Source organism: Nerophis ophidion, linkage group LG20 (genome assembly GCF_033978795.1).
Source record: "Nerophis ophidion isolate RoL-2023_Sa linkage group LG20, RoL_Noph_v1.0, whole genome shotgun sequence".
Lineage (NCBI taxonomy): Eukaryota > Metazoa > Chordata > Actinopteri > Syngnathiformes > Syngnathidae > Nerophis > Nerophis ophidion.
Window position 1 is genome coordinate 23,315,890 of NC_084630.1, and position 24,134 is coordinate 23,340,023.

The following is a 24,134-nucleotide window of genomic DNA, read 5'->3' on the forward strand; positions in this document are numbered from 1 at the left end:
TCACAACCCCGCAGGAGGCTGATCAAGGAGATGGAGGCCAAGCAGCAGAGCGAGAAGGCGGAGCTGCAGCGCCTCCAGCAGGAGGTGGAGAGCCAGCGCAAAGAGTTTGAGGAGGTGCATCAGAGGATCCTGCGCCAAGAGGAGAGCCTTCGCCGCCGGAATCAGGACATGGAGAGCCTCCTGCGCCACCTACTGGAGGAGAAGCAGCGCTTTGAGGATCGACGTTCCCGGCTCCAGGAGGTGCAGGGAGGTTCGGAGCAGGAGCAAGATGACGAACAGAAGGAAATATACCGAGAGCTGGAGGAGCTGCAGAGGGAGCGTGAGGAGCAACAAGTGCGTCTGGAGACTGAGAGGAGGCGCCTGCAGGAGCAGGAAAACGAGCAGCTCAGCCTGTTTGGGAGGCTGCAGGAGCAGCTGAGGGAGGAAGAGGAAGTCTTCCTGCAGAGCCAGGGGGAGGCAGGCCGCCTTGAGGAGGAGCATCGATCGCTGGCAGACATCAAGGAGGTACTTCTACAGGCCAAGGAGGCGGGAGATGGCAGTGTGGAGGTGGGGAATGCTTGCACCCGCTACACCGACTTTAAAGGAGCTCAGGTGGAGGAGCTGGCACGCCTTGAGGAGACGCTTCAGCGGTTGAAAGAAGGTTTAGAGAAGGAAGTTGCCTCTATGCTCCCTCTGTCCCGTAACCTGAAGGAGGAACAGGAGCTGCACTCCAAGCAGCGCCAGCTGAGGAGCGTAACTCAGAACCTTCTCCCAGCACTGGCCCTTGAGAAGCAGCGAGCGGAGGAGATGCTCGACAGTCCTCCCGGCCTACAGGAGCTCCTGTACCAGGTGGAGAAGGAGCTGCAGGAGAAGGAGGACAAGCTGGAGCTGCACCGGGCCAACGCTCAGCACCTCCTGCACCTCCAGGAGAACCTCCGGTTCACGGCCGACGTGGGCCGTCAAGAAGAAAATGTGAGGCGCAAGGAGAAGGAGATCCTGGAGTCCAAAGACAAGCAGCAGCAGGAGGCCATGGAGGAGGCAGTGGGCCGGCTGGAGAGGAGGCACTGGGCCCTCAGATGCTGCACCTCTTTGGAGGAGAAAGGAGCACACGGGTGGGTGAGCACCCAGCCACTTTATTAGAAACGCCAGATGACCATATGTCTGTGACAGGGAGGAGCAGGACATGCGCACCGAGGAGAACCTGCACACATTTCAGCCGCTCTCAGACCACAGGTATGAATTGTCGGATCAGAACCAGACCGCTCTGGTTGTCTTCCTCACGTTGTCTTGGTAACAGGATCAGCGCCTACATCGAGGATGAGGTGCAGAGGAGGCTACGCAACATCAACCTCCTGAATGGCGTGTCTCTCCAGGTGGGTGGGGGGGGAGTCTCTGTGTGGCTGTTTATAATTAAATTAGATCATTATTACGATGATATCATTCTATTACATCACACTACAATCACATACCTTAATCTCTACTATTTCTGGGGCTGAGGTTGCCCAGGTAGTTAAAAAGCTCCTTGGTGGCAGAAGGATGCTCTGGGTACTGTGGGGCTGTGTTGGTTGACATCGCGTGGACATTGGTGGCGGGGCCTCTGGCTTGGCAGACGGGGGTGGTGGTTCCTCTCTTTAAGAAGGGTGTGTTCCAACTATTGTGGGATCACACTCCTCAGCCTTCCCGGTAAGGTCTATTCAGGTGTACTGGAGAGGAGGCTATGCCGGATAGTCCAACCTCGGATTCAGGAGGAACAGTGTGGTTTTCGTCCTGGTCGTGGAACTGTGGACTAGCGTGATACTCTCAGCAGGGTCCAAGAGGGTACATGGGACTTTTCCCAACCTGTCTACATGTGCTTTGTGGACTTGGAGAAGGCATTCTACCGTGTCCCTCGGGAAGTCCTGTGTGGAGTGCTCAGAGTATGGGGTATGGGACTGTCTGATTGTGGCGGTCCGCTCCCTGTATGATCAGTGTCAGAGCTTGGTCCACATTGCCGGCGGTAAGTCGGACACGTTTCCATTGAGGGTTGGACTCCGCCAAGGCTGTCCTTTGTCACCCATTCTGTTCATAACTTTTATGGACAGAATTTCTAGGTGTAGTCAGGGCGTTGAGGGGATCCGGTTTGGTGGCTGCAGGATTAGGTCTCTGCTTTTTGCAGATGATGTGGTCCTGATGGCTTCATCTTGCCAGGATCTTCAGCTCTTGAGAATCAGCACCTCCAAGCCCAAGTCCATGGTTGAAGGGTGGAGTGCCATCTCCTGGTTGGGGAGGAGATCCTGACCCAAGTGGAGGAGTTCAAGTACCTCAGGATCTTGTTCACGAGTTGGGGAAGGGTAGATCTTGTGATCGACAGGCGGACCGGTGCGGCGTCTGCAGTATGTGGACACTGTATCAGTCGGTAGTGGTAAAGAAGGAGCTGAGCCGGAAGGCAAAGGTCTCAATTTACTGGTCGATCTACAGTCCCATCCTCACCTATGGTCATGAGCTTTGGGTTTTGACCGAAAGGACAAGATGCCGGCTACACGCTCTCCCTGAGAGATAGGGTGAAGTTCTGCCATCCGGGAGAAGATCAGAGTAAAGCCACTGCTTTTCCACGTGGAGAGGAGCCAGATGAGGTGTTTTGGGCGTCTGGTCAGGGCACGTTTGACCGGTTGGAGGCTATTGGCAAGACCCAGGACATGTTGAAGAGACTATGTCTCCTGGCTGGCCTGGGAACGCCTCGGGATCCTCCGGGAGGAGTTGGACGAAGTGGCCTGGGAGAGGGAAGGCTGGGCTTCTCTGCTTAGGCTGCTGCCCCTATGACCCGATCTTTGATAAGTGGAAGAAGATACATGGATGATTATGATTACAATATAAGTAATATTAACAGCTGTTTAACTCTTACTTGGGATCAACAGTCCCCTAGGGGGCATCTCTGTATGTATGTGTGTTGCTATGATCTGCTGTGATATTTTAATGCATGTCACATGATATTAACGAGTCCTCTTGTTGTCACTACCACTCAGCTGCCAGTTGAGTGAGGAGTCATCATCTACAGAAGTACATGAATTTTGCTCTTCTTCTTACAGGAGGACAAAATGCCAAATAAGAATAATCCTCTAAAGTCCAAATATGAGGTGAGTTGTCGTCATATACCTAATCAAGTGTCCTCTGTCCATCACTCTCCATCTCTGTCCATCATTCTCCATCTCTGTCCATCACTCTCCATCTCTCTCCATCATTCTCCCTCTTGGTTGTGTGTGTTGATCTGATGCCAATCACTTGAAATGAATCCTTCCAATCCGTAACGAAATGAAAGTGGACCAGCAAGGACCAGAACTTAATCCGATGTGGACCCTGTCAGCGCATGTTGGTTCTGTCCACTCAGCACTATTGACCCTCAGACTAATTTGCATGTGGCGATCTCTGCTGGGTCCAATGAAGGTTCCGTGGGCTGCATGAAGGACGGCGCTGCTGGATGATGACATCACTGCTCTTGTGCACAGAAAAACCTTCTTGAAGTCCAGCAGGACCTTTGTGCAGAACCAAGGACCCGCGATCAAGAGCAGGCGTTCCCGTTTGAGTTGTGGGCGGAGAAAGACGTAGAGCACCAAAGGTGTACCAGAACCAGTTTGGATCATGTGACTGAGCACCTGGACCCTGATGTTAGACCTCACACTGCGGTTCGGTCACGGTCATGTGACTCTGTTTCTCCCGAGTGGCTGACCAGAACATGTTCCCACCAGAGGTCTGACTCAGAGGAACACTGTGATGGCGAAAATGTCCTCTTAGAACATAAGACCAGCTACAGTTGGGGCTACTTTGCTGGGAAGTTGTGTGAGGCGTACAGAACCGCCGGTCTGGGTCTGCAGGTGACGCGGGACATCGTTCACAATGTTGGCATGCGAGACTTGCTGTCCCACTATGTGACCCAAATGTCCAAAGAACTGATCCACAGTCTCAGGCAGCCCACAGCAGAACATGTTGCAGAACCAGCAGGAGAACATAAAGTCCATTTGATGAAAGTGACTAAAGACAGTGTGGACTGGTCCAATCTGGTCAAAGGTTCTGTGTCTTGTCTGAAGAACTCCAGTCCTTACATCTTCTTCCAGAATCTGGTTCTGATGCCGCCAGGTTTGGGCCGACTCCAGGCGTCTCCCACAGACAAAATGCTGGAGACGTTGGCCTCTCTGGCGCCGTGCTGGCAGGTTGGCCCGCTGCTCAGCGTTTTCTGGCTGAGAACGGCCAGCACCGGGATGCTCCGCCCCCAAGCGGCGTGCCTGCTGGTGTCGAAAAAAGAGCTAACTGTGATCACATGTGGCGATGGTTCTGAAGACACCTTAGCTGCTTGCCAGCGTTTGGGTCTCGGAGAAATCCGGCAGGTCCAGATTAGCCTGGCGGGACAACACGTGCGCTTGCTGGGCGCCTGTGAGGACGTCCTCCTGGTGGTCTTCACCCACAGCAAGGACCTCACGCAGGAGTTCTGCAGGGCTCTTCTGAACGCCGTCCACCCAGAGAAGTTCTATGAGGGGGTCAAAGGTGAGCCGTTGTTAGACCATGACCTCATGGTTCTGTCTCTGGACTGGACTGCCAAAGTTCCTGACATCGTTCTGGACCGCCTCATCATCACCTCCAAGTTCAAGCGGGTTCTGGCCGACCTGCTCTACGTGGTTCACGGCAACATGGCCGGTCCGGACAAGCCCTCACTGGCCGCCATCCGACCTCTCCTCTTCACCAGCACCAGGTCCAGCTGCACGGACCCGGACGCCATTTTGCAATTCTTCCTAACGGACACTCACGTAGTTCTGCTGCAGGAGGACATGGTCTTTCCCCCGGAACCGCCAGGATCTGCTCTCCTTCCAGTCCAACGGCACTTCCAGGTCCTGGACCTGCGGCGCCGTAAGGACGTCCACCATGTGCTGCTGAGGCGGAGACACGATTGTATGCTGGTCCAGATGGTCTTCAAGAACCCACCGAGCCATCACCAGCAGTCCTGGAAGCTGTCCTTTGGTTGCACGCCGGAAGTCGTCATCTTAGTCCAGCACCTGTGTGGTTGAAAGGCCAGACACCACCTGGTTCTGATCTGTTTTAGAGGACGAAGTGTTCTTAAAAAAAGATTGTCAGTAAAAAATAAATAGATGAGACAAGAAGTAGGCCTCTTCTTTTCTTTGGTTCTGATCCGTCCACACATCTTGTCTCCTGGCATCCAGCGGCCGGCGTGCGCTCCGGTCAGTGGCGGTTCTGACCAGCGGATCTGTGTTTACATCCCTCGCTACGTCCTTCGGGGTCAAGGCAAGGACGAGCACTTTGAGTTTGAGGTCAAGGTCAGTGGTCTTCACCAAGGTCAGTGATGTGTCCTCAGAGGTCAAAGGTCAGCGTGTGCCCGCAGTTGAGCGTGCAAGACGACACCTGGACCGTGTTCCGCCGCTACAGCCGCTTCCGAGAGATGCACCACAGCCTCAGGGGTAAATATCCTCAGGTGAGCAGGGTCATTATTATTATAATTATTATTATTTATTAGATTAGATTAGATAGTACTTTATTCATCCCCAGGGGAAATGACATTTTCAGCACAATCCCATTCAAGATCATCCATTTTATACCGCTTGTCCCTTTTGGGGTCATGGGGGTCCATCCCAGCTACAATCGGGTGGAAGGCGGGTGACACCCTGGAAAGGTCACCACCTCATCACAGACAGACAACATTCACACACATTTAGTGTTGCCAATCAGCCTATCCCCAGGTGCATGTCTTTGGAGGTGGGAGGGGCCTATCCCTAGGTGCATGTCTTTGGAGGTGGGAGGGGCCTATCCCCAGGTGCATGTCTTTGGAGGTGGGAGGGGCCTATCCCCAGGTGCGTGTCTTTGGAGGTGGGAGGGACCTATCCCCAGGTGCAAGTCTTTGGAGGTGGGAGGGGCCTACCCCCAGGTACATGTCTTTGGAGGTGGGAGGAAGCCCACGCAGTCACGAGAACTTGCAAACTCCACGTCATTATTATTAAAGGCCTACTGAAATTAGATTTTCTTATTTAAACGGGGATAGCAGGTCCATTCTATGTGTCATACTTGATCATTTCATGATATTGCCATATTTTTGCTGAAAGGATTTAGTAGAGAACATCCACGATAAAGTTCGCAACTTTTGGTCGCTAATAAAAAAGCCTTGCCTGTACCGGAAGTAGCAGACGATGTGCGCGTGACGTCACCGGTTGTAGGGCTCCTCACATTGTTTACAATCATGGCCACCAGCAGCTAGAGCGATTCGGACCGAGAAAGTGACAATTTCCCCATTAATTTGAGCGAGGATGAAAGATTTGTGGATGACAATAGTGAGAGTGAAGGACTAGATGAAAAAAAGACGAGGGCAGTGGGAGCGATTCAGATGTTATTAGACACATTTACTAGGATAATTCTGGAAAATCCCTTATCTACTTATTGTGTTACTAGTGTTTTAGTGAGATTTTATAGTCATACCTGAAAGTCGGAGGGGTGTGGTGACCGCCAGTGTCTCTGAGGGAAGCCATGGAGGAGCCAAGAAAGTTGCAGCTGCCTCTTTGACAGCTGCAGGACGAACGACACAAGCTCTGCTCATGTTTACGGTAAGAGACGACTTATTACCACAATTTTTTTCACCGGAACCTGCCGGTTGACATGTGGTAGAGAACCATGTTTGCTAGACAGCTCTGTTCCATAGTAATGCTCCACAACAAACAAAGAAACACCCGCTGTGTTTGTGTTGCTACAGCCGGCTGCAATACACCGCTTTCCACAAACAGCTTACTTCTTTGTAGTCTCCATTATTAATTGAACAAATTGCAAAATATCCAGCAACACAGAAGTCCAGAATACTGTGTAATTATGCGATAAAAACAGACTACGTGCACGCGTCATCATTCCGCGACGTTTTCAACAGGATACCTCGCGGGAAATTTAAAATTGCAATTTAGTAAAGTAAAGCGGCCGTATTGGCATGTGTTGCAATGTTAATATTTCATCATTGATATATAAACTATCAGACTGCGTGGTGGCTAGTAGTGGCTTTCAGTAGGCCTTTAATATAATTATTAACGCCATTATTAATAATGTTATTTTCCATCCATCCATTTTCTACCACTTGTCCCTTTCGAGGTCGCTGGAACCTATCTCAGCTGCATTTGGGCGGAAGGCGGCGTAGACCCTGGACAAGTCACCATCACAGGGCCAACATAGACTACATTCACACTCCCACACTATTATAATTATTATTATTCAGAATGTAATTATTCACGTCATTATTATTATTAATCATGTCATTGTCAATCATTTTATCTTTCATAATGATATTCATAGGGACAAGCGGTAGAAAATTAATATTAATAATGTTAATAGAGCGGCACGGTGGAGGAGGGGTTAGTGCGTCTGACTCACAATACGAAGGTCCTGAGTAGTCCTGGGTTCAATCCCAGGCTCGGGATCTTTCTGTGTGGAGTTTGCATGTTCTCCCCGTGACTGTGGGGGTTCCCTCCGGGTACTCCGGCTTCCTCCCACCTCCAAAGACATGCACCTGGGGATACGCCCCTCCCACGTCCAAAGACATGCACCTGGGGATAGGCCCCTCCCACCTCCAAAGACATGCACCTGGGGATAGGCCCCTCCCACCTCCAAAGACATGCACCTGGGGAGAGGCCCCTCCCACCTCCAAAGACATGCACCTGGGGATAGGCCCCTCCCACGTCCAAAGACATGCACCTGGGGATAGGCCCCTCCCACCTCCAAAGACATGCACCTGGGGATAGGCCCCTCCCACATCCAAAGACATGCACCTGGGGATAGGCTAATTGGCAACACAAAATGGTCTCTATTGTGTGAATGTTGTCTGTCTGCCTTGGCCCTGCGATGAGGTGGCGACTTGTCCAGGGTGTACACCGCCTGATTGTAGCTGAGATAGGCATCAGCGCCCCCGTGAACCTGAACGGTACAAGCGGTAGTAAATGGATGGATGGAATAATGTTAATATTATTATTATTATTGAATTGAATTGAATTTAAATATTTATTTCAAACCTGCACAGTACAACTAAAAACAGTTTTTGTTTTTTTTACATGTTGGCAAAGATATTTATGCAAGGCTTGAAAAGGGGTTGGATGAAGCAGCTGCTTAAAATAGCCCAACCCCTCTCACTCATTCCACATTTGACATAAACAATATTATACAAAAACAATACTCTATAAACAAAACAAGAAAAGCTCCTGTACACTAACAATACCATGAGACAAGACAAGACTAGACAATACACACACACACACACACACACACACACACACACGGGCCCAAACACTCTCCAACCATACACCTCTCTTCCATCGCTCTGTGCTGAGGGCATCACTCTTTCCTCATCGTACTTCTTCAGTACTTCTTTTTTAAACAGTGTTTTAAATTGAATCATGCTAGAACACGTTTTTAACTCGTCCCCTAAGTTGTTCCACAGAGTGACTCCACGCACTGAAATGCACATTGATTTTAAAGTGGTTCTAAATTTAGGCAAATATAATTTGTTGTTTCCTCTTAAACTGTAACTATGGTGATCATCTCTGTCATGGAATAGGTTCTGTATATTGGATGGTAAAGAGTTTTGAGATGCCCTAAACATAATTTGAGCAGTTTTAAAATTGATCACATCGTTCAGTTTAAGTTGCTTTAAGTTCATAAATAGTGGATTTGAATAATGTCTGTAGTGAACATTGGAAACAATCCTGATGGGCTTTTTCTGCAGAGTGACTAAAGGTTGTAGATGTGATTTATAACAATTTCCCCAGACTTCAACACAATTGGTTAAATATGACATGATAAATGAATGATATAATAACAGCAGAGCATTGGTGTTCAATAAATGACATGATCTCCTCATCATTCCAACACATTTAGCAACTTTTTTCCTCAGGTAACTTATATGATATATATAAATGATAAATGGGTTGTACTTGTATGGCGCTTTTCTACCTTCAAGGTACTCAAAGCGCTTTGACACTACTTCCACATTTACCCATTCACACACACATTCACACACTGATGGAGGGAGCTGCCATGCAAGGCGCCAACCAGCACCCATCAGGAGCAAGGGTGAAGTGTCTTGCTCAGGACACAACGGACGTAACGAGGTTGGTACTAGGTGGGATTTGAACCAGGGACCCTCGGGTTGCGCACGGCCACTCTTCCACTGCGCCATTATTCATAATGTTATTACCATTTATATTATTATTCGTAACGTTATCAATATTGTTAATATTAATTGTTTTATTAATATTAATCAATGTTATGATTATGGGATGCTGTCATTCCAGCTGGCAGCGCTGGAATTTCCTCCCAAGAAAATATTTGGGAACAAAGATGAAAGAATGGTTGCTGAACGCAGGAACCACCTAGAGGTATGACATCATCCTCACCTGCATTGCATCATCATCATCTCATGCTTTTCATTGGCTAAATATCGTGTGTGTACATGTATGTATATGTATGTACATGTGTTTATAAATGTGTATGTGCGCATATTATATGTATGTACATGTGTGTTTCTCTGTTTGTGTATGTATGTATATGTATGTACGTGTGTGTGTCTCTCTGTGTATGTATATGTATGTGTGTGTATCTATATGTATGTACACATGTCTGTGTCTCTGTATGTATATGTATGTACACGTGTGTGTGTCTCTCTGTGTGTGTATGTATATGAATGTACACGTGTGTCTCTGTGTGTGTATCTATATGTATGTACATGTGTTTGTGTCTCTGTGTGTGTATGTGTATGTACGTACGTGTGTGTGTGTATGTGTATGTATGTACATGTTTATAAATGTGTATGTGCGCATATTATATGTATGTACATGTGTGTTTCTCTGTGTGTGTATGTATATGTATGTACGTGTGTGTGTCTCTCTGTGTATGTATATGTATGTGTGTGTATCTATATGTATGTACATATGTCTGTGTCTCTGTATGTATATGTATGTACACGTGTGTGTCTCTCTGTGTGTGTATGTATATAAATGTACATGTGTGTGTGTCTCTGTGTGTGTATCTATATGTATGTACATGTGTTTGTGTCTCTGTGTGTGTATGTGTATGTACGTACGTGTGTGTGTGTGTGTGTATGTGTATGTATGTACATGTGTGTGTGTATCTATATGTATGTACATGTGTGTGTCTCTGTATGTATATGTATGTACATGTGTGTGTCTCTGTATGTATATGTATGTACATGTGTGTGTCTCTGTATGTATATGTATGTACATGTGTGTGTGTCTCTCTGTATATGTATGTACATGTGTCTCCGTGTATGTGTGTACGTATATAAATGTGTATGTGTGCATATTATATGTATGTACATGTGTGTGTCAGCGGTACTTGAGGAGTCTGTTCGGCGTGCTGCTGACGTCATCAGGATCGCCGCTATGTGCGGAGGCAGACGGAACGTTGCACCTTTCCAAACATTCCGTGTGCGAGCTGTCGCCCTTCTTCAAGAAAGGCGTGTTCGAGTGCGGCCGTCACGGAACCAGCTGAGCGCTTCGCTGGCGTCGTGTGGGAAATAAAGTTGACTCACGCTCGCCTCTTCTCAACTTTGAACATCCACTTCCTCACGCTGGCCTTGGTCTTTGAAACCCAGGCAACAAGCACCACTCTGAAACATGACCTTTGACCCCTTTATTCTCACAAGTTGTAGCGGGCATCAGCGGGCAGGTTCTGGATGCTTCTGCCCACTCAGGATGAGCTCAGCGGGTGTGAGAAGGAAGTCGTAGGACGGGACGCTCAATGCCTCAAGTTGCTCTCGACACCTCTGGAGGGTCTTGTTGTACTCCTGCAGGTCAAAGGTCACTGAGTGGGCATCTCTCACACACACACACACACACAAGTGGCGCTCAGCTGACCTGAACTTGGCGGTCCAGTTCTTCCTGAAGGTTCTTGATGGCGACTCTTTTGGACCTCAGTGTGTCCTGCAGATGGAAAGCAGGAAGTGAGGACGATGACATCACATGACTCAAAAGGTGGGCGGGGCTGCACCTCCAGTCGCGTGGTGGCGGCAGCGCTGGCTGCAGGGTGGATGTTGGCGCTGGAGAGCGTGGCGAGGAGCTGGGCCTCCTTTTTGTCCACAGACTCGGTCAGGAGTGCCAACTTTTGGTCCAGAAGCATCTCCTTGAGGCCGCTCCTCTGCTGCATGTCCAGAAGAACTTCCGTCTGCTTCCTGAGCAGCGCGTCACGCTCCTCCTCCACCTGCAACATACTCTATGTCATGTGCAGCCTCACAGCTAAATGTGTGCTGTCATGTCACGCTCCTCCACCTGCAACATACTGTACGTCATGTGCAGCCTCACATCTAAATTTGGGCTGTCCTAATTTTTTCCACCAAGGGCCACATAGAGGGCTATTTTTATGTTTTATTTAAAAGAATGCTACAAACATATTGTGTCAGATTTGTTCTTTTGGTGACTGAGTATACAGTATGTTGAATTATTCCTTAGCACATTGTTGTCATGACATAGCATTTTTATTACATGTTTACTACTGTTGTCCTCATGCAACAACATTAATATAAAACTAGTCTGTCTAAATTATGCCTGTACAAAAATATTCATCTACGGTTTATTATGGTTGTAAATAATTCATAAGTTAGTATTATTTCATTTTTTAAATAGCTAACTAAAAACTTTGATAATGTCTTGCGTTTTAAATATTATTTATTTCTTCCATTCAATATTTTATTTCAGGGGTGTCTAAACTTTTTACCAAGAGCTGCACACTGAACAGTCAAGTTTTTTTTACACATATATATACATATATATATATATATATATACACATACATACATATGTATATATATATATATATAAACATATGGCGACTTGTCCAGGGTGTACGATGCATTCCGCCCGATTGTAGCTGAGATAGGCACCAGCGCCCCCCGCAACCTCAAAGGGAATAAGCGGTAGAAAAGGATGGATGGATATACACACACACAAATCACACATGACAACTGGAAGGTGAGAGCAGGGCTTCACATCACCTGGGTGAAGACCTGCAGGAGACCATCTCGCTCCAAGCTCATGTCCGACAGCTGCTGCTCCAAACGCTTCACTCGGGCGGCGCCGGCCTGTCGGACACGCCCACAAGAAGCAGAACGCTGATGAGACTCGGCAAAACATCCCATGGTGTGACGTGAGAGCTGGCGGTACCGCTTGTTCGGACCGGGCCCGCTCGTGTGCCTCCAGCTGCTGGCAGAGCTCCGGAAGCTTCCTCTGGGCTTCCTGCAGGGACTCTTGCAGGCCTTTGTTCCGCCGCAGAGCTTCAGAGAGCTGCCGGTCCACTCGGGCCTGCTGCTGCTTGGCCTGGGCCAGGTCCTCCTGCAGGAGCCCACCTGTGTCAAGTCTCACCCCACCTTCTCCAATCCCAATTGTTTGTGCTGCAAAACTATTACAGTATTCACACTTTTAGGTCAGGAATGTCCAAACCTTTTGACTGGGGTCTGCATTGGGCTAATGCATGTAAAGGAACTATATACATACATACGTGTACATTATATATATATATATATATATACATATATGTGTGTGTGTATACATATATATGTGTGTATACATATATACGTGTACATTTTATATACATACGCAACCCCTAACGGGACAAGCGGTAGTAAATGGATGAATGGATATATATATATACATATATATGTGTACATTTTATTTATTTATATATATATACATACACATATACACACACACGTACATTAGATATATAAACATATGTGTACATTTTATAAATATATATATACACACACGTACAATATAAATATGTATATACATATATATGTGTACATCATATATGTATATATATAAATATACATGTATATAAATGTGTGTATATATGAATACCGTATACATATATACACATACGTACATATATACAGTATATACATTATATATATATACACATATATATATATATATATATATATATATATATATATATATATATATATATATATATATATACACATAAAAAAAGGCAAAAGCAGTGAAGTCAGGTTGTGTAAATGGTAAATAAAAAGAGAAAACAACAAATCCTTTTCAACATACCGTATTTCCTTGAATTGCCGCAGGGCATATAGTATGCGCCTGCCTTGAATTACTGCCGGGTCAAACTCGGTTCGCAAAATAATTAGCGCATGCTTAGTATTACCGCCTGGTCAAACTTGTGACGTCACGAGTGACACTTCCCCTGTCATCATTTTTAAAATGGAGTAGGCTGATTTCAATACCAGTAATTTGAAATCGCATAAAGGGAAAAATATTAAGAGCTATTCAGTAGGATTTAAGGTCCAAGCTTACATCACACTCATTTTTTTACTGCATGCCTTTGGTAAGTGCCGGAGTGAAAAGAGGTTTTAAAATAATTAGCGCATGTTTACTTTTACCGCATGCCTTTAGTAAGCGCAGGAGTGAGAAGAGGTTTGAAATTAATTAGCGCCCCAGCGGCAATTCAAGGAAATACGGTATATTCAATTGAACGGACTGCAAAGACAAGATATTTCATGGCCACACTGAAAAACTTGCCTCTTTTTTGCAAATATTAGCTCATATGAAATTTGATGCCCGCAACATATTTAAAAAAAGCTGGCACAAGTGGCAAAAAAAGAGTGAGAAAGTTGAGGAAGGCTCATCAAAAACTTATTTGGAACATCCCACAGGTGAACAGGCTAATTGAGAACAGGTGGGTGCCATGATTGGCTATAAAAGCAGCTTCCATGAAATGCTCACTCATTCACAAACAAGGATGGGGTGAGGATCACCACTTTGTCAACAAATGCCTGAGCAAATTGTTTTAAGAAGAACATTTCTCAAGCAGCTATTGCAATTAATTTAGGGATTTCACCATCTACGCTCCGTAATATCAAAAGGTTCAGAGAATGTGGAGAACTCACTGCACGTAAGCCATGATGATATTACGCACCTTGGACCCCTCAGGCGCTACTGCATCCAAAACCCACATCAGTGTGTAAAGGATATCCCTACATGGGCTCAGGAACACTTCAGAAAACCACTGTCAGAAACTACAGTTGGTCGCTACATCTGTAAGTGCAAGTTAAAACTCTACTATTTAAAGGCAAAGCCATTTATCAACAACACCCAGAAACACTTCGCTGGGCCCGAGCTCATCTAAGATGGACTGATGCAAAGTGTTCTGTGGTCTGATGAGTCCACACTTCAAATTGTTTTTGGAAACTGTGGACGTTGTGTCCTCCGGACCAAAGAGGAAAACAACCATTCGGACTGTTCTTGGGTGAAAGTGTTGTAGGCAGCATGTGTGATGGTATGGGGGTGTATTAGTGGCCAAGGCATGGATAACTTACACATCTTTGAAGGCACCATTAATGCTGAAAGGTACATACAGCTTTTGGAGCAACATATGTTGCCATCCTAGCAACGTTATTATGGACGCCCCTGCTTATTTCAGCAAGACAATGCCAAGCCACGTGTTACAACAGCGTGGCTTCATAGTCAAAGAATGTGGGTAGTAGACTGGCCTGCCTGTAGTCCAGACATTGAAATGTGTGAAGGCTAAAATATGAGGCGGGAGACTGTTGAACAACTTAAGCTGTACATCAAGCAAGAATGGGAAAGAATTCCACTTCAAAAATGTGTCTCCTCAGTTCCCAAACCTTTACTGAGTGTTGTTAAAAGGAAAGGCCATGTAACACACTGGTAAACATGTCTTTTTTGCAATGTGTTGCTGCCATCAAATATAAGTTCATGATTATTTGAAAAAAAGAGCCAAATTTGTCAGTGTGAACGTTAAATATCTTGTCTTTGCAGTCTATTCAATTGAATATGAGTTGAAAAGGATTTGAAAATCATTGTATTCTCTTTTTATTTACCATTTACACAACCTGACAACTTCGCTGCTTTTGGCTTTTGATACGCATATATATATATATATATATATATATATACATATATATATATATATAGCGTTGGAAAATGGATGGATATATATATATATATATATATATATATATATATATATATATATATATATATATATATATATATATATATATATATATATATCCATCCATTTTCCAACGCTTATTCCCTTTGGGGTCGAGGGGGTCGCCGGTGCCTATCTCAGCTACAATTGGGCAGAAGGCGGCGTACACCCTGGACAAGTCGCCACCTCATCGCAGGGCCAACACAGATAGACAACATTCACACTCAAATTCACACACTAGGGACCATTTAGTGTTGCCAATCAACCTATCCCCAGGTGCATGTCTTTGGAGGTGGGAGGGGCCTATCCCCAGGTGCATGTCTTTGGAGGTGGGAGGGGCCTATCCCTCGGTGCATGTCTTTGGAGGTGGGAGGAAGCCGGAGTACCCGGAGGGAACCCACGCACTCACAGAGAGGACATGTAAACTACACACAGGAAGACGCACTAAACCCTTATATATATATATATATATATATATATATATATATATACATGTGTGTATACATACATACGTACATATATATACATATATATAACATATATGTTTCTATATAATGTATACAGTATGTAAATACTGTATATATATGTATGTATGTATACAATATATATTTGTATACACATTATATATATATATACACATGAGATATATATATATATAAAAATGTGTATATATATAGCACGTGTATATATACACACACACACACACACACATACATATATATACATATACGTACACACACACATACACACACACACACACATACATATATATACATATACGTACACACACACATACACACAACCTCCTTAAAGTTTTGTCATCAACCAGAAATACGGAGGAGCTTAAGTGCAGCAAACAGGATAAGTGTGCTATGATGTTTCCCATCATGCACTGTAGTGGAGTTAAGTGGGTGTTGTTTTAAATTATGTGTTGTGCTTGGACAGTTTTCATAGTGTCCACAAAGAGCAGGTTGTGTTACGTGTGTGTTGTATCATTTCTCATGTAAGGGACTTTATTTGCGCCATGAAAGGGAAAGGTTGTTTGAATTGGGTCATATAAGTAAATGCTGTGGTTGATTCAAAGCCTGTTTCCTGGCCATTGACCCCATTTACTCAGATTGTCAAATTGCCGACCTTTGACCCCGGCGTACCTGCAGCAGCTTGTGGTCAGCCAGCAGTTTGCTCTGTGTGGCCGAGTAGAACTCCTCAGCTCCTCTGAAGGTGCGGTCGTGTCGCTCCAACAGAACCTCCACGCGCTGGCTCACCTTGTCCTCCAACTGGAGGATCGCCGCCTGCGTCCTGTCGCTCTCTGCCCGCCTGGTGCTCTCCATCTTCTTGTGGTACTTGGCCTCCAGCTCTGCTCACCACAACACAGTCCGGCTTCAGCTGCCAGCACACCTTTGGCATTATGCTTGTGAGCAAGGCACCTGAGAGCCTCCGGTCGTAGTCCTTGCTGAGCTCCATCAGCTCCACTTCATGCTTCTGAGGACAACACACAACTTCTAACGCTGCACACTTCATGCTTCCGAGGACAACACACAACTTCTAAGGCTGCACACTTCATGCTTCTGAGGACAACTCACAACTTCTAAGGCTGCACACTTCATGCTTGTGAGGACAACACACAACTTCTAAGGCTGCACACTTCATGCTTGTGAGGACAACACACAACTTCTAAGGCTGCACACTTCATGCTTCTGTGGACAACTCACAACTTCTAAGGCTGCACACTTCATGCTTGTGAGGACAGCTCACAACTTCTAAGGCTGCACACTTCATGCTTGTGAGGACAACACACAACTTCTAAGGCTGCACACTTCATGCTTGTGGGGACAACACACAACTTCTAAGGCTGCACACTTCATGCTTGTGAGGACAACACACAACTTCTAAGGCTGCACACTTCATGCTTGTTGGGACAACACACAACTTCTTGCCAGATTCCAGGGAGATGCTGAGAGTGATAAAGGTACCAATTGGAGCTCCTGGATGTTCCTACTGGTGTTCAGCTGCTTCTCCCGAGCGTCCGCCTGCAACTTCTGGCTTTGACCGCGCAGACGCAGCTCGCCCTCTGTGTGACCTTTGCGTGTGAGCCACGCCGCCACGCCGCCGTCCATCGCTGTCTCCACCGCCGCGCCGTGCTGCTCCGACAGGACGTGCTTCAGCTTCTGTTTGTACACCTGACGACACAATCATCCTCATTCCAAGAAGTCTTCCTGTCACCTCAACTACACAACACTGTTTACTCTTTTGTGTGTCTGTATCTCAATCTGTGTGTGTAATCTGATTAATTGGTGTACTCATTTGTGTGTCTGTATCTCCATCTGTGTGTGTAATCTGATTAGTTGGTGTACTCATTTATGTGTCTGTGTCTCGATCTGTGTGCTTAATCTGATTAGTTTGTTTACTAATTTGTGTGTCTGTATCTCTCTCTGTGTGTAATCTGATTAGTTTGTGTACTAATTTGTGTGTAATCTGATTAGTTTGTGTACTAATTTGTGTGTCTGTTCCTCAATCTGTGTGTAATCTGATTAGTTTGTGTACTCATTTGTGTGTCTGTATATCCATCTGTGTAATCTGATTAGTTTGTGTACTAATTTGTGTGTCTATATCTCACTCTGTGAGTGTAATCTGATTAGTTTGTGTACTTATTTGTGCATCTGTATCTCAATCTGTTAGTGTAATCTGATTAGTTTGTGTACTAATTTGTGTGTGTATCTCAATCTGTGTGTGTAATCTGATTAGTTTTTGTACTAATTTGTGTGTAATCTGATTAATTTGTGTACTAATTTGTGTCTGTTCCTCAATCTGTGTGTGTAATCTGATTATTTTGTGTACTCATTTGTGTGTCTGTATCTCTGTGTGTAATCTGATTAGTTTGTGTAGTAATTTGTGTGTCTATATCTCACTCTGTGTGTGTAATCTGATTAGTTTGTGTATTTATTTGTGTGTCTGTATCTCAATCTGTTTGTGTAATCTGATTAGTTTGTGTACTAATTTGTGTCCCTCAATCTGTGTGTAATCTGATTAGTTTGTGTACTAATTTGTGTGTCTGTTCCTCAATCTGTGTGTGTAATCTGATAAATGTGTGCGCTAATTTGTGTGTAATATGTTTATTTAGTGAACTAATTTGTGTCTGTAACTCAATCACACACAGATTGAGGTACAGATAGACAAATTAGTACACAAACTAATCTGACAACACACACACAGATTGAGGTACAGACACACATATGAGTACATGTACAGAATAGTTGTGCTACTTCCTCAATCAGCACCCATCAGAAGTTGAAGAGAGGAAGAAGGCATGAAGAGAGGAAGAAGAGTGCTCACTGTGATCTCCACGCGGTGTCGCTCCTCGGCCTCTTCCTGCTCCCTGCTTCGGTTCCTCAGCTCGGCCTTGGTCTCCTCCAGGTTCCGCTTGCACACCTCCCAGAAACTCTGGATCTTGTCCCTCTCCAGCTGGAAGAAGCTCCTCTCCTCCCTCTCCCTGTCCAGCTCCTCTCTCAGCCTGATGACGTGATCCTCCAGCTGCGCACGCGCACACGCACACACACATTCCCGCTCACTTCGGGCTAAAGCTAATTAGCTTGGTTAGCTCTGACCTGCTGCTTGGACATCTCGTCCGTCGAAAGCACGTCCACGGCGGCAGAAGTCTTCCCCGTCCTCGCCTTCTTGCTCCGTGACACACTTTGACTTTTAGGCGGCTGAACAGAACGCACATGTTGGTGTATTTTTGTCGGCATCGACACATTTCCTCATCGCTAGCTAGCAGCCCGAAGGCTAAGCTACATTAGCATTAGCTCACGTTAAAAAGAAGTGAACTTCCATCCATTTCCTACCGCTTGTCCCAACTTACCATGGTCAAATGCCAGACAACCCCTCAGAAGGTTGGCAAGGACACAGAAAGTGTAGCGTCCAGCCAATAACTTTAGCCGCGTGTATACACGGACCCGCTGTCATGACAACACCACCACGTGACACGCACAGTTCAAAATGATCTTTATTTCACCATCAGTCGTTGACATTATGCCCGGTGGCGAGATTATGAACACATTTGCAGGGCAATGTTCAACTTTTACAGACTTAACAAAACATGACAACAACACAGTATGACAATGTTGAATATTTTAATAACAACTATTTCATATACAGCCCATTATTTTCTGCTGGGATCCTGGTTGATTTGAGATAAATCTGCAAAGGACACGCTCGCCGAGCCTCGTTTGGCTGCTTTGGCCTGACAAGCACAAACAATAACATCTCTTATCTTATTTTACCAAGCATCCCATCAGATGGTTGTGATGAATGCGTCTCACCTGAGACTCGTGAGGCTTCCAGCCAATCATGTAGAGGACGTCAAAGGTGGCGGGGATGGAGCCATCCTCCTTCCCGTACATCTCTGAACACACACGACAATCAATACGTTTCTGGAAGGATCTACGACGTTATTATGGGAGTGAACTTGTTTATGTTGACAGTTAAAATAGTTAAAGTTAACAAAATATAAGTAAAATACCACGGTTTCCTGTACATCCATCCATCCATCCATTTTCTACCGCTTATTCCCTTTCGGGGTCGCGGGGGGCGCTGGCGCCTATCTCAGCTACAATCGGGCGGAAGGCAGGGTACACCCTGGACAAGTCGCCACCTCATCGCAGGGCCAACACAGACAGACAGACAACATTCACACTCACATTCACACACTAGGGCCAATTTAGTGTTGCCAATCAACCTATCCCCAGGTGCATGTCTTTGGAAGTGGGAGGAAGCCGGAGTACCCGGAGGGAATTCCTGTACATGCCACGGCAAAATAAAAACCGGCACACCTAACAAATGAGGGTATTTTACGTGAAGTAAAAAGTAAAAGTAATACATTGTATGAATGGATATATATATATATATATATATATAGCCTATTATTTACGCACTATTGACCACCGATTCACCAAAATGTTGGCTTCCGAAAAAGATTAAACAGCGGATACAAATACAATAACATATACAATAAGCAGCACCAATTAAATATACAGCAAGACAATGAAGAAAAATATATGTTAAGATAAATAACACAGGCTCCCCTCGTCTCTTTTAATGCACAGCATAGGACACATAGCAAGAGTGGTCCTCAGGTCCTGTTGATCAGGGGCAATAGCTCCACAGCCACAGATCCACTTTTAACCACTAATATCACAGTCAAAATGAAAGCTTGTTCCCATAGGCACCAAAAACTGTTAATAACGTTTAGACAAAAGTGTATATTATATATACTATTATATATATAGTATTTATATAGGTGTGTGTGTGTGTGTGTATTTTGGGTATATGCATGTGTGTATGTATGTGATTATGTGTATATATATATATATATATATATATATATATATATATATATATATATATATATGTATGGATTGTAATAATGTGTACAAATAAATGTGTGTTTTGTGTATATATGTGTGTGCATACGTATGTATGTAAGTGTGTGTGAATTTAAATGTATTATATATAGATAATATATAGCATCTATGCAGCAACCACTGAATTGAATTATATTATATGTATTATTGTATTATATATTGTGGAGTTTGCATGTTCTCCCCGTGAATGCGTGGGTTCCCTCCGGGTACTCCGGCTTCCCTCCCACTTCCAAAGACATGCACCTGGGGATAGGTTGATTGGCAACACTAAATTGGCCCTAGTGTGTGAATGTGAGTGTGAATGTTGTCTGTCTATCTGTGTTGGCCCTGCGATGAGGTGGCGACTTCTCCAGGGTGTACCCCGCCTTCCGCCCGATTGTAGTTGAGATAGGCGCCAGCGCCCCCCGCCACCCCAAAAGGGAATAAGCGGTAGAAAATGGATGGATGGATATTGTGTATATATATATTGTATATGTATAGGGGTGGGACCAAATAAGTTTACTTCTTCCCACTCCCTTTTGAGCCAATCTTGACATCTACAAAAGATTAGTCATACGTAATGTTTTCGATGTAGGTGTAAAAATAATGTATATATTTATATTTCTTTTGTATTTTATGTAATTCTTTTGTTTTGTTTGCATGGCTCAAAATAAACCATTCATTCATTCATTCAAAATGTACGTACAATATTGTTTAGCCTATTTAAAACAAATCATTGGCCATTATTAAAATGATACAAGAACGTCATAATGACCAGCGCCACAAGAATCCTGGCAAGCTGGGGGAAACCATGAATACTTTGAAAAAGTTTGACAATGACAAAGTCTCACAGCCTCAGCTCGCTGGTCGTCATGGAAACACACCTTTGTAAACAGCTGCTGCGGCCAATATGGTGTCTCGATGCAACATAGCTCTTCTGTTCCAGGCACAGTTGCTCTCACCCATCCCTGAACGAACACGAACACGAACACGAACACACACACACACACACACACACACGCACGCACACACACACACACACACACACACACACACACACACACACAGACACACACAGACACACACACACACACACACACACACACACATACATATATACATACAGTGTGAGCTCCTTTCCATACAAAGAGTAGGGTTGATGGTGATGGTACCTTGCAGGTCCATCATGACTTCCATGATGCTTGGATAGTGGACCTGGACCTCATCGATGTCCTGAAACAACAAGTACTCTAAATACACACCACAATAACAACATTCAACTTGTCGCAGGGGTGGCCCAAGTCAAGTGTGTATAAGTACACGGTGTAGACTGACTATACTGTACGGACATTGTACAAGAGTCCCAAACCCATTGCTCTCATTGTACATGTACCTGAAAGAACAATACTGTGATAGTTACCTCCTCCGTAAGTGTGTAAGTTGACACTTATGTATTTTGAAGACTGAGTATTTATATACTTTAAGACAAGGTAAAAAGTACCCACAGTATGTACTTTAAAGACAAGTCTAAGTGCACCACACAAAGGTGAAGTACATAGATATGTACGTACGTACGTACACACACACTATATATATATATATATATATATATATATATCCATCCATCCATCCATTTTTTATCGCTTATTCCCTTTTGGGGTCGCGGAGGGCGCTGGCGCCCATCTCAGCTACAGTCGGGCGGAAGGCGGTATACACCCTGGACAAGTCACCACCTCATCGCAGGGCCAACACAGATAGACAACATTCACACTCACATTCACACACTAGGGCCAATTTAGTGTTGCCAATCAACCAATCCCCAGGTGCATGTCTTTGGAAGTGGGAGGGGCCTATCCCCAGGTGCATGTCTTTAGAAGTGGGAGGAAGCCGGAGTACCCGAAGGGAACCCACGCATTCACAGGGAGGACATGCAAACTCCACACAGAAAGATCCCTTCGTATTGTGAGGCAGACGCACTAACCCCTCTTCCACCGTGAATCCATATATATAGATAGATAGATAGATGGATGGTACTTTATTGATTCCTTCAGGAGTATATATATATATATATATATATATGTATATGTACAATGGGGCAAAAAAGTATTTAGTCAGCCAACGATTGTGCAAATTCTCCCACTTAAAATGATGACAGAGGTCTGTAATTTTCAGCATAGGTACACTTCAACTGTGAGAGACAGAATGTGAAAAAATTCAGGAATTCACATTGTAGGAATTTTAAAGAATTTATTTGTAAATTACGGTGGAAAATAAGTATTTGGTCACTTCAAACAAGGAAGATCTCTGGCTCTCACAGACCTGTAACTTCTTCTTTAAGAAGCTCTTCTGTCCTCCACTCGTTACCTGTATTAATGGAACCTGTTTGAACTCGTTATCTGTATAAAAGACACCTGTCCACAGCCTCAAACAGTCAGACTCCAAACTCCACTATGGCCAAGACCAAAGAGCTCTCGAAGGACACCAGGAAAATAATTGTAGACTTGCACGAGACTGGGAAGAGTCAATCTACAATAGGCAAGCAGCTTGGTCTGAAATAATCAACTGTGGGAGCAATTATCAGAAAATTGGAACACATACAAGATCACTGATAATCTCCCTCGACTTGGTGCTCCACGCCAGATCTCATCCCATGGGGTCAAAATGATCATGAGAACGGTGAGCAAAAATCCCAGAACCACACGGGGGGACCTTGTGAATGACCTGCAGAGAGCTGCGACCAAAGTAACAAAGGTTACCATCAGTAACACACTACGCCGACAGGGAATCAAATCCTGCAGTGCCAGACGTGTCCCCCTGCTTAAGCCAGTGCATGTGCAGGCCCGTCTGAAGTTTGCCAGAGAGCACATGGATGATACAGCAGAGGATTGGGAGAATGTCTTGTGGTCAGATGAAACAAAAATAGAACTTCTTGGTATAAACTCAACTCGTCGTGTTTGGAGGAAGAACAATACTGAGTTGCATCCCAAGAACACCACACCTACTGTGAAGCATGGGGGCGGATACATCATGCTTTGGGGCTGTTTTTCTGTTAAGGGGAAAGGACAATTGATCCTTGTTAAGGAAAGAATGAATGGGGCCATTTATCGTGAGATTTTGAGCCAAAACCTCTTTCCATCAGTGAGAGCTTTGAAGAGGAAACGTGGTTGACCAAATACTTATTTTCCACCATAATTTACTAATACATTATTTAAAATTCCTACAATGTGAATTCCTGGATTTTTTTTCACATTCTGTCTCTCACAGTTGAAGTGTACCTATGATGAAAATTACAGACCTCTGTCATCATTTTAAGTGGGAGAACTTGCACAATCGCTGGCTGACTAAATACTTTTTTGCCCCACTGTATATATATATATATATATATATATATGTATATATATTAACATACATATATACATATATATGTTAATATATATACATATATATATATATATGTGTGAATGTTGTCTGTCTATCTGTGTTGGCCCTGCGATGAGGTGGCGACTTGTCCAGGGTGTACCCTGCCTTCCGCCCGATTGTAGCTGGGATAGGCGCCAGCGCCCCCCGTGACCCCGAAAGGGAATAAGCGGTAGAAAATGGATGGATGGATGGATATATACATATACACACAGATATATACACACACACACATATATATACAAATATATAACATAAATGTTTATATATACACATTTATACGTATACATATATAAACACACATACATATATAACATACATGTATATATACATATACACACACATATA

General features: G+C 44.7%; 3 protein-coding genes across 8 annotated transcripts in view; 1 reads left to right on the top strand and 2 right to left on the bottom strand.

Moving 5' to 3' along the window:
* Nucleotides 1–11,387, top strand: part of kif16ba (kinesin family member 16Ba) — a 31,380-nt gene extending 19,993 nt beyond the window's left edge. Inside the window, exons 19-27 of one of the 4 annotated variants that reach the window (XR_009803129.1) lie at nucleotides 15–1,091; nucleotides 1,150–1,212; nucleotides 1,277–1,352; nucleotides 3,045–3,092; nucleotides 5,166–5,279; nucleotides 5,345–5,434; nucleotides 6,403–6,554; nucleotides 9,276–9,359; nucleotides 10,330–10,392. Coding sequence is in view for 3 of the 4 variants with exons in the window: in XM_061880728.1 (XP_061736712.1) it covers nucleotides 15–1,091; nucleotides 1,150–1,212; nucleotides 1,277–1,352; nucleotides 3,045–3,092; nucleotides 3,462–5,012 (2,815 nt within the window). In the remaining variant the exon portion in view is untranslated. Of the gene's footprint in view, nucleotides 1–14; nucleotides 1,092–1,149; nucleotides 1,213–1,276; nucleotides 1,353–3,044; nucleotides 3,093–3,399; nucleotides 5,106–5,165; nucleotides 5,280–5,344; nucleotides 5,435–6,402; nucleotides 6,555–9,275; nucleotides 9,360–10,329 lie in introns of those variants that run through there. The other 3 variants (XM_061880729.1, XM_061880728.1, XM_061880730.1) reach the window with 3 other exon arrangements.
* LOC133538867 (dynein regulatory complex subunit 4-like) lies at nucleotides 10,618–18,967 on the bottom strand. 3 transcript variants are annotated; one of them, XM_061880733.1, is made up of 11 exons: nucleotides 18,830–18,967; nucleotides 18,576–18,677; nucleotides 18,304–18,501; nucleotides 16,944–17,150; nucleotides 16,398–16,449; nucleotides 16,122–16,327; nucleotides 12,159–12,326; nucleotides 11,990–12,076; nucleotides 10,990–11,199; nucleotides 10,857–10,922; nucleotides 10,618–10,786 (listed from the first exon to the last, which is right to left on the bottom strand). In XM_061880733.1, the coding sequence occupies exons 1-11, from the start codon at nucleotides 18,830–18,832 to the stop codon at nucleotides 10,658–10,660; spliced, it is 1,428 nt and encodes a 475-aa protein (XP_061736717.1). In that variant the 5' UTR covers nucleotides 18,833–18,967; the 3' UTR covers nucleotides 10,618–10,657. The 3 variants fall into 3 exon arrangements, with proteins under 3 accessions (XP_061736717.1, XP_061736716.1, XP_061736718.1); XM_061880732.1 differs by having other exon boundaries at nucleotides 16,398–16,452; XM_061880734.1 differs by lacking the exons at nucleotides 11,990–12,076; nucleotides 12,159–12,326 and having other exon boundaries at nucleotides 16,398–16,452.
* Nucleotides 18,968–19,083: 116 nt separating this feature from the next.
* Nucleotides 19,084–24,134, bottom strand: part of ndufaf5 (NADH:ubiquinone oxidoreductase complex assembly factor 5) — a 7,031-nt gene continuing 1,980 nt past the window's right edge. The window contains exons 8-11 of the mRNA XM_061880736.1: nucleotides 21,542–21,602; nucleotides 21,254–21,337; nucleotides 19,290–19,372; nucleotides 19,084–19,210 (exon numbers count right to left, since the gene is read on the bottom strand). Of these exons, the coding sequence (XP_061736720.1) occupies nucleotides 19,130–19,210; nucleotides 19,290–19,372; nucleotides 21,254–21,337; nucleotides 21,542–21,602 (309 nt within the window). The 3' untranslated portion in view covers nucleotides 19,084–19,129. The remainder of the gene's footprint in view (nucleotides 19,211–19,289; nucleotides 19,373–21,253; nucleotides 21,338–21,541; nucleotides 21,603–24,134) is intronic.